The 10,637-nt window shown below is 38.1% G+C and overlaps 1 protein-coding gene across 1 annotated transcript in view; it reads left to right on the top strand.

The window, feature by feature from the left end:
• LOC131436312 (peripheral plasma membrane protein CASK-like) overlaps positions 1–10,637 on the top strand; it is a 582,446-nt gene that overhangs the window by 565,996 nt on the left and 5,813 nt on the right. The window contains exons 7-10 of the mRNA XM_058604978.1: positions 3,567–3,620; positions 4,738–4,860; positions 4,938–5,060; positions 5,161–5,444. Of these exons, the coding sequence (XP_058460961.1) occupies positions 3,567–3,620; positions 4,738–4,860; positions 4,938–5,060; positions 5,161–5,444 (584 nt within the window). The remainder of the gene's footprint in view (positions 1–3,566; positions 3,621–4,737; positions 4,861–4,937; positions 5,061–5,160; positions 5,445–10,637) is intronic.

Consider the following 10,637-nt stretch of genomic DNA (forward strand, 5'->3'; position numbering starts at 1 on the left):
TTGGGGATCGAGATTTCATTTTATTTCCATGTAAATGTGTAAAAAATATATTACATTACGAATGTTTCGGGGACGTACAATTGTAAAATATGCAATTCAGACTGTTGTTGAATATGTTGATTGATAATTCGTTGCAGCTCTTCGACACATCCTATAATGACTTCGACAGTGAAAGAAGGATCTGGAAAGTGCTTTCTTTAAATAGTCAACAATAGTTTGTAGTTATTATACTATTAATACTAACTGGATACTAACCTTTTAGACTGATTCTGGAAATTATCGTCGTAAGAAAAAAACTGCCAAGCAAAAATATAAAACGTAAATGAAAGTTGTCTTGCCGAATTTTGGCAAAAGCTAACACATATTTCGAAATTTCGGCAATCGCATTTACTGATTTCGGGGGAATTGTTAATCACCGATGAGTACAGCAAAAGATTTGGCCAAATCTCAGTGAAAAGATACACTTTGCCGACAAATAAATAAATCTACGAAATGAATCTCGGGAAACATAACATTGATTACTGAGCAGTTAGCAAAATTGTGTGTTGCCGATCTGTCTCGGCATTGTAATTTACCGAGCTTGAGAATTGGTTTTAAGTGTGTAAGAAGAAGTGTGACGGTCTATAGCTCGCTATCGGGGCAACATCGGCCCGATAATATCGATGCGTTTGCACGGTTGATGCAAAAAGGTGCAGAATTGTCAGATGACGGCTCGATCGCGGCGCTACGATCGGGCCCGAAATCGTGCTCTATCCAGGGTGGCAAGTGACCGGGAAAACCGGGAAAAAGTCGGGAATTTGGGTTTACCGGGAAAAAATCGGGAATTGTAGTGCAAATCCGGGAAAAACTTTACTAGTCCTAATCTTAGTAACGATTTTCAGCGTCATGATTTTCCTGATACAACAAATGAAAAAATGAAGGCCATTTTGTATTTGAAGTAGAAGTTCAGTACAAGTTTTGATACTTCTTATTGTCCCTCACAGGTTCAATGGTGTACAATCCATTGAAAATGGAGCCAACACCGCAGCAATTTTAAATCAATAAGAGCTTTCTTAGTTGTCATCAATAACAGCATAATCAATGCTCAAAATAAAAGATAAGGATGATTTGGATGCTTCTGCTGGATTTCTATTAAATCTCGACAATTTGCACTTAGGACCTTTTTCAGCGTTTTTCTTCCAATTTCAGAATAAGTATGCATAATGGTAAAAGTAACATCAGGTAACATGTTTGATAATTTTTTTAAGTATTCTTAGGGGCCGTGTTTTTAGTTGCCAGCCAATGATTTCCCCAATTTCACCCAAATTTGTCTTAGTAATGTCAAATTGTGACAATACTTGTTGTTCAATAGGATTCACAAAATCGACAAAGCTGTCGACTTTTATTTTATCCACCGTTTGCAAGGAGTATTTGATTTCCTTCTTTGACAGCTGAAACTGGTTTTTCAGAGTTCGGAAAAGCCTGTTCAGTGTCGATGATAAGAGAATCAAATTTAGATAATCTCAGTCACTGGAGGCATAGATTGTTGTTGTTTTTCCAAAGTGACAAGCGTACATTTTAAGAATTCTACAAGGATTTTGTTCTCTCGCCAGAACCCAACTCTGAAAGAATATCGTATATGTTGTTAGCAATGACCTCTCGCTCTCATGTGCACCTCGTTCACTGCACAACTGGTCAAACAGGCTCTGTGAGAACTTGTATGCACACATTCAGGAGAGTCTTCAGTGGCTTATGCTTATGGCAGTTGAAAACAAATTGCTGTCTCAGTTGCAACGTCGAAACGGTTCTGATATCATACCATATAGGCAGTGCACAACCCGTAAATTTTGTCACGAGACGCCACTGGTTGTTAGAAGTAATCGGGTTTGAGGGAAGAGTGTTGTGCTTTAGTTCATTCATTTTTAATTTTTAACCATATACTATACCAGGCTAAAAAAGTATTGGAATATACTAGAGATGGTCAGTCCGCGTACGGTCCAAAAGAACTAATTTTCCTCGAAGATTGAGTGTACTGGAGTTCTTTATTGAAGAACGATAGCTCTCTATACTTCTCAATAGAATAGTCTTTCGAAACGTTTGCTGGTTTGAGGAATCTGGTAGACGTTCGCGAGCTTTGAAAATGTTTGTTAGAGAATGATTATTGTTAGAACACATGCAAAAAGACTTTATTATTATTATATCTGTTTACTGTTTATAGCTCTCATATTATTTTTGAAGAAACATATAAGTTTCAGTACAACTATCAAGTTCTTTGAAATGAACGGTTTTGTCCATTTCTAGAATACACTCCTAACTTACCTAAGTTTTAAGAAGGACTGATTTTCCAGATAGCCTTTAAAAGACTGATTCAATGGTAGTCTTGAAAAAGATTGAATAGTTCGAAAAATAATTATTTTATTTTAATTGTAAGACTTTAAATTCAATTTTTCATCATTAGGCTTTCAAATAGCTGATGATATTTCTGGAAAACTACAAAACACCACCAATAATCATCTAATATGATGTGAAAGCTGCGCTTAAGAGCATTATTGGAAATTCATTCATTCCTTCGTGAAATTCAAGACTGATCACTTTCATCACCGTTGGCCAGATTTTCTTGTTTTTTCGATAAACGTTTGGACAAACTGTGGATAAGAGTTTTAATAGTAGTTCCAAGGAGATACCCGAAAAATACTTATTTCTCAACTCTCGATGTTTTATTGGATATGTAAAAAAAACCGGGAATTTTTAGTCTTGCGCACCGGGAAAAATCCGGGAAATCGAAATCGCTAATTCACTTGCCACCCTGTCTATCGGTCCGATGATCGGACCAATGCGGCTCGAAAAAAATCACTGGGTAATATAATTCTCTGATACACGCTGGACGAAAGTGAATCACTTCTGAGTTTATACTATTTTATTTGTTTATTTTAATATATATATATATATCTGAAGTAATCAGTTACTCCTCGATCCTTTCCCTGTAAATACTAGAGATAGCGTCATCCGACGCTAGACAAAAAAAGGAATACTCACTGGATTCAAAGAGGATAATGCTGGATAGGTTAACGTTGGATGCTAGAATTCGGCAGTAATCTCCTCTTTAGTTCAATGGTATTCCGTATCGATTAAATCAACTCTCAATTGAATAGCAACTCTGTAAATTCATTCGATAGTTTGTGAACGATTTTCACTCATAGCTTCAATAATTGATGTGTTTTCCTTCCGGTGTCATTTAAGTTTGAGTTCGCTGAAATTTTCTCCCGTTCATAATATAAGTACGTGTGTAAATATTTCCTGTTCCATGTTAAACTTTTAACTTTCTTCCTTTGACTGTTTCTGTAATATCGGAGTCTGTAAATATGTTTACGGCTTTGTGTAACATTTCTATCAACTATCTGTTTCTTATTTGTTTTATTGTGTTTATGCTTTCATAAAAAATAACTACTAATACACAGAAAAAAAACAGTTACACTACTTTTTCCCCTGGGAAATGTCATTTTCCCATCGAAGAACATTTAACATAACTAAAAACAACACATTTGAACCCCGACTCATTTCCATGTCCGCAAATGTCACAATAATAGGAGAGGTAGGGCCCGGTTGTTCGGCTCACGCGGAAGGATGTGACGGATCGACAGGTACCAGCTATTTTGTCAGCTTATTTGCTCTAATATTATTATCTGTCTCGCTCTCTCTCTCTGTTGTTTTCCTATTTGACTCTCCCAGTATCTTGCTCCTTACAAAATAATTACACACTTTTCACGAAACAAAAGTTCTCCCCCCCTGGACAAGTTCAATTTAGCCACCATTGGAAAACTTTCACATCCGCGTGTTTCGCTATATACTTTTTTTTCTTGTCCCAGTAAATTCGTTGCCCAAATTTAATAACAAAAATCGGAATATTTTTTATTACCCCAACCCCCAACAAGAAGAACCAAGCCCAAAGTACAGACCCACAAAAACTGCCACACACTGCTGACTGCTTTATCGAATATCGCTTGCGTGGGTTTCCTCTTCCTCCCACACACACATGTTCCGCGTAAAAGTAATGTTTGCTAATGTTTTTCTCCACCGCCAATTTCAAACGTTGTTTTACTCTGCTGCTGCTATTCTCTAGGCTTCCAAACGCATAAATCAATGTTTTTATTCCTTTTCTGGCTTTGAGTAACAATTGTTTTTCTGTGCGATCACCGCCTGCTTGCTGTTATTAGGTTTATATTTGGACGCGAAGGAATAATCGCTTTTGTTTTTTTTTTGACAGCTAAAACCGATTAAAGTCAAATTTGTGCAAATTGAAATTGTATTCTGTATCTTGCTTTAACCGGTGTAGTTATCGAAATGAAAATGACTTGAATTACTACTGGACATTAATTGTAAACTGCTAAAAGTCACGATTTGCTCATTATATTCCCATTGATAGTGACGCCATTGTTGAGCTAGAGGAAACTAGTTCCCTTCAATGATGGTGTAACTTTTCACCATCGGTCTTCCGCGCTTGAGAGCATAGAATGAGGGCATCAAAATTTATAGTTTCGCTTAATTACCTCACGTTTCTAGTCTAGTTGAAAATTCGCTGGCATGAGTTAGCTTACATTTTTGTTTTTAGTAACAATTACGCCATATATTTGAAGCTAAACATAAAATACTCAATTTATGCACATTACAGCAACAAAAAAAAATCCTCACTCTTCTAAACTTGTAAAAAAAAACAAATTAACTTAACGGATTCATTTTGTTTATTTTCTTCCCCTGCAGCAGTAAATTGCTCAATATTTAGCCGTAAAAAGAAGCAGTGCCGGGACAAGTATCTAGCGAAGCACAACGCCGTGTTCGATCAGCTGGATCTGGTGACCTACGAAGAGGTAGTCAAAGTTCCAGGTATGTCGAGACCCTTTTCATGCCGTCCCTAGCTAGTTAAAAAACTGAACATTCCACTTTTCTTCGTTTCTTCCCAGTCGGGGATCCGGCCTTCCAGCGGCGAACTCTGGTGCTACTCGGAGCGCACGGTGTCGGTAGACGTCATATCAAAAATACCCTCATAGCTAAGTATCCGGACAAATACGCTTACCCGATACCACGTAAGTAGTAGTAATAACGGTGCCACCGTGTTCCGTGGTTTGGCTTCGCACTCAAAACCTGACGAATTTTGATATTCTGATTTCTCTCCCTTCGCAACAGACACCACCAGACAGCCGCGGCCGGACGAGGAGAACGGTCGCAGTTACTACTTCATATCACACGACGAAATGATGGCGGACATCGCGGCCAACGAGTATCTCGAGTACGGCACCCACGAGGACGCCATGTACGGCACCAAGCTGGAAACGATACGGCGGATCCACGCCGACGGCAAGATGGCAATCCTGGACGTCGAACCACAGGCCTTAAAAATACTGCGCACAGCCGAATTCACACCGTACGTTGTGTTCATCGCGGCACCGCTGCTGCAAAACATCGCCGATGTAAGTATAAAGTTTCGATTCGGTCAAATGAATTAGGCTGAACTTGAACCTGCGTTCTTATCCGTTTTGTGCATACGCGTTTACCATTTCCGCTACCCCGTTAGACACAGTTTTTTCACTTCCAAAGGCTGATTGTTATGGCAAATCAACGCGCAATTGATTTGACGTAAAGTAACCATAACTAACAGGTGTATAAATAAGTGCACACCGTTTTCCTACATTTCCTAATATGACAAACTACAGTCATAGGATTTCAGCATCAATGTGTCATTTAGCTTAAGCGTTTACTATACTCAACTGAAACTCCCAGAACTCATTGTCTGTTAAATAACCGTACCTGGTCACTTGAAGTTTTGCTCACTCGGTATCAAGTGCCCAGTAGTCTACCTGTTTCATTGTCTTCACTGTTGGTAGTGAGCAAGCTGAAATGAAGAGGCATGGACATCAACTAGATAACCAAAACTCTGTCCGGCCAGAATTATAAATAGAGGGTGGCGGTTCTCATTTGAGTTTTCGGTTGTTTGTTTGATTTGACTGTTTGAAATGTATTGAAATGTATAACTGTACGAAATGTACATATTAAAAATGAAAACTGAAAGAGGGAACAATTAATTTATGTTTATTTTGGAACTGATGTTTCAGTTATCATGACTGGTTTACCTTTCATCCACTATTTTGAACGGAACGAATGTTTACATGAACCTCATTTAAAGGCCGCTCTCCCATTCAATTGTAAGAGATATTTTATTTCAAGAGATCAACTGACGGTGGTGGATAAACTGAGCTTCGATTAGAAGACAAACGAATGAAGAACTATGTTAAATGCTACCCATTCTGTACATCAGCAAAAGTTGTGTGTAAGAATGTGAAGTTTACGGCAGTAGAGTGATCGTCAATGTGTGGCACATACGTTTTCAACTGAATTGAATGAAGTGTTTGAAGCACTGGGCTGTATATGGTGGAACAAACTGAGTGTGGTGTATTATGAGCTGTTGTAACCAAACGAACCGATCACGGAAGAATTTCACCAACGACAATTGATACGTTTAAGTCGAGCATTGCAAGAAAAATGACCACAATTCACCGATAGACATAAGTAATTTATCAACATGACAACGCTCGTCCACATGTTGTACAACCGCTAAAACATACTTAGAAACGTTCAAATGGAAAGTCCTACCCCATCCGCCATATTGCCCATATATTGCTCCTTCCGATTACTATTTCTTTCGATCGGCTGACCAGTTGTTCTCCAATTATAATGAAATCAAAAAATTGGATCAATTCGTGGATAGCGGTCCATCACCCACAGGAAGGACTCGAATCTTCAGCTTTCTCCTTTCCGGGATACGTTCTACCAAATACGAGAAACGATTGGGAAACCGGTGAGACGGTTTACTGAGAGATTGCGAAATGAGACGTAGTAGTTGGATATCACTTGACTCTACTTCTACACATGTACCCAGCCATCTGAAACCGGTATGTGAACACCAGCCATTTGAAAGTATACCGATTACGTTGAGCCCCTCGCGTTTCGAGTCCCAAACACGGCGATGTTTTGATACTCATCGCGACTCTCAAATTGTGAAAATTATCTTCACTTAATGTCCCAAAACACTGTCTGCTGTCTGCTTTGTTTACGTTGCAATCAGCTGATTTTGAAGTTACGATTTTGATCCGGTCAAGATGGCATCGTGACCGGGGGGCCGCATGTACCAGAGTAGCGTAGTTGGTAGAGCGTCTTCCCGGCAAAGGAGAAAAGGGAAGGTTCGAGTCCTTGCTATTGGTGATGTTTTTTGCAGAATTTTCAATTTGTTGCTCATTAGTACACGGAACTGCAAAACATCCTAATTTTAAGTACATTCCACCCAATTTGGGGGTTCCGTTCAATAACCTAATTTTAAGTAAAGTGGCTCTAGGTAGTTACCGTAAGGCACGGGCAAAAAAATACTCACAGATGAGTCAATAGTTGAGTCGTATTGACTCAATTTCAGATTGATACGGTTTATTTAATTTTAGCTTATTGAACAAAACTCTCGCTGCTGGGTGGTTTTGCTCTTTGTATTTTGACAACAATGGAAGGAGCGAATGAAAGAAAAGATTCAAAACAACTCAAAATTAAGTAAAAAGAAGTCAAATAATAGGTAGTTTTTATTTTCCGTGTAGTGATGTATAAAGATTAGAAGTATTAGGAAAGTTTTGAAGTGATTAAGCAGAACTGTGCAGGCTCAAGAAAGTTTAAGTTTAAGACGATTTGAGCAGTTTTGAAAGTTTTGGAGAAATTGTGAGGATTTGAAAAAAATTAGAACGATTTTTTTAGTCTAATATTATGTTTACACTAAAAGTTAAAACGAGTTTTAACTCTGATTTCATGTTTTAAGCGAAATAACATGTTTTACTTTTGTGTTATTTCCTATTCGGAATCGTCACATTAAAACCTGTTCTCCCTAAAATTCCGTACGAGTGGAATATTGCGTCATTTGAAAAATTAAGTATCGTTGGTAGAATTAAGTCACCTGTGAAATATTTTTTTTCTGTATAGGAGCAATATAACAGGAAGGAATCGAGTAGGAATGAGCAGGTTTAGAAAAGCTTCGGAGGAATTGTTACGGTTTGAAAAAATGTAGACAGGGTTTGACCAGGACTACACATTTAGAAAAAATCTTATGAGGGTGTACAAATTAGTTCGATCCGTTTCTAAAAGATGGCTCTGGCTGTTATGAATATTGAACAGTAACAGCTGATGTCGAAAGCTTCAACAGGTTAGATATCTGTCATTGATATTCAGTTCAATTGCTTCGAGTTTTTATTAAATCTTGTTTTTCACAGTGTTAACTAAGCAGCATTTGCGGGAAGTTTTAGTTTTCCGTTCTAATTGGGAGAAAAGTGCATATTTCAAGAATGGAGATTTCAGTCGAATAACGAGAAAAACGGCCCGAATACATACAAAGACATGATAAAGTTACTCTCCTGCATAACAACGCTCGGCCTCATGTCGCAAAAGTCGTGAAAAAAAATATTGGGAACCGTTCAAGTGGGACACTTTGTCGCACCCGCCCGTATTCTTCTGACATTGCTCCTTCTGATTACTGAATTGTCCCGGCGGATGTAGCATGATCTGGCAGAGGTAATCGGGTTTCTTCTTTCGCAAAAATCGAAAATTTGTTTTCAAACTTGGATCACCTCAAAAGAAGAGACTTTTTTTCGAGATGGAATTCGAAAATTGCCTGAGAGGTGGGAAAAAGTAGTAACTAGCGATGGCACGATACTTTGATTAATCATGTAATTTCTATTTTGAAATAAATGCTTTTCTGACCTCAAAAAAAAATAATAATAATAAAACCGACCAAATAAATTTGTAAATTTGTATCGAAAGCTTCGCTGAAATGGATGTATAGAGTTTCTACGTAATTTCCATTGTCCATAGCAATCTTTTCATGATCAGTTGATCAGTGAATTTTAAATCACATCGATCAAAATCGGTACTGATCTACTGTCACACAATGGGTAGCGATTTTGAGCTAAAATGATTTTTGATTTATGTAAGTTCAATCATTGGATGATTCGATAAGCTTTGATGTTGGTGGAGGAAAATCACATATGATCAAGATAAGACATGACATGATTTACGTCTGAAATCGTTGATCTACCGCCCTTTTTCAAATGGAGTACAATTGAATAAACTGCATCAGAACAAAGACATCATATTATCAAGATATCCAGCTCTCACATTTCCCGAACAAATCATTGGCAACATCCTTTTTTGCGAACATGGCACCCTCAGGCGTGTCCGCATCGAAGCTCGTACATAGAAGTAGGGGAGAGAAATGTCAAATTCGTTCGCGCGAAAATAGCAGCACTGCGCACCCATACAATTGACATGATATGTTGTATGTGAGGCCGTGCGATGGCGTTGTTGAACTGAAGATTGATATCGCTCTAAGCTGACAGGGTCTGATCAGAATCGGATAAGAGAAATTCTTATGATATACTATTATCAATACTAGAAAATCAAATTACTGAAAAAATTGTCAGTGTTTAACTTAAATTAAACTGTTTGAAGGCATCTTTTTCTTTTTTACTCTTATTAGGCAAAATTGATTAATTTCGCTAATTTACTCGCTCCTCCGTGCACTTTTGCTAATCACAACAGAAATGATTTCCTGCATCACTCATTTCCGAATTTACAAGAAGAAGTTTTTACATCAACAAATACCTTTCCTTTAGAATGTAAACGTTTATTGTGGAGATTTTTTCAGGAAATAGGGCAAAGCAGTAATATAATTAGGTATTTCAAAAATGCGCTCATTGAAAACATTGAACGTCACATTCCAAAAACCTCCGCCCCCTTCCCCCTGTCACAAAAGGTCACGTGTTATGAAACACCCCCCTCCCCCTTGCGGCGTGACGTCTTTTATGGACACCCCCTAAGTTTGAGCGGAATATGTCAATTAGTGTGTGTTTGGTAGCTGTGTTTACTATGGAAGGATATTCTTACTATGGAAAAAACTGAACAGCGAGTTTGCATAAAATTTAGTGGCCCTTATTACCGTTCTCACTTCCACTTTCACATTCGCTTCACTTACATGTCACTTCACTTGATTTTAGCTATTACCAGTATCACGCATAGTGAAGTGATCACTGTGGCGGCAAAAACTAATTTTTTCAACAAAATGTTTATGGCGTGATGTTCATAATGGCATCAAGTTCATCCAAGTAATTACTTTTGCCTCTGAAGCCACTTGCTTAGTAAGGACCTAAGTAAGGGTCACAATCACTTCACTTGGTTTTCACCGTGTAGTGATACCGGTAATAAGGGCCAGTGTTTCAAATGAAATTAAGGCTACTGAATAATTAAACGTGTTGCACAAGTGTTTTGGGGAGTCTACTCTATCGAGAACGCAAGTATTTGAGTGACATAAAACATTCAGTGAGGGTCCAGAGATCGTAGAAAATTTGCCTCATTCCATACCTCTGTTAACGACGATAACATCGAAAAAGTGAAGGAAATTGTGCTTGAAAATCGTCGTGTTAGCACTAGAAAAATAGCAGAGGATCTTGGCATCTCTTATGGATCGACTCAGCACATTTTGGTAAATGTTTTGGATACAAAACGCGTCCATACCAAGCTCGTACCAAAAGAACCGTCGCACTCCAGCATGAATGAGACGGAATTTTTGGCCAACACAAAAC

This window comes from Malaya genurostris, chromosome 1, assembly GCF_030247185.1.
Source record: "Malaya genurostris strain Urasoe2022 chromosome 1, Malgen_1.1, whole genome shotgun sequence".
NCBI lineage: Eukaryota > Metazoa > Arthropoda > Insecta > Diptera > Culicidae > Malaya > Malaya genurostris.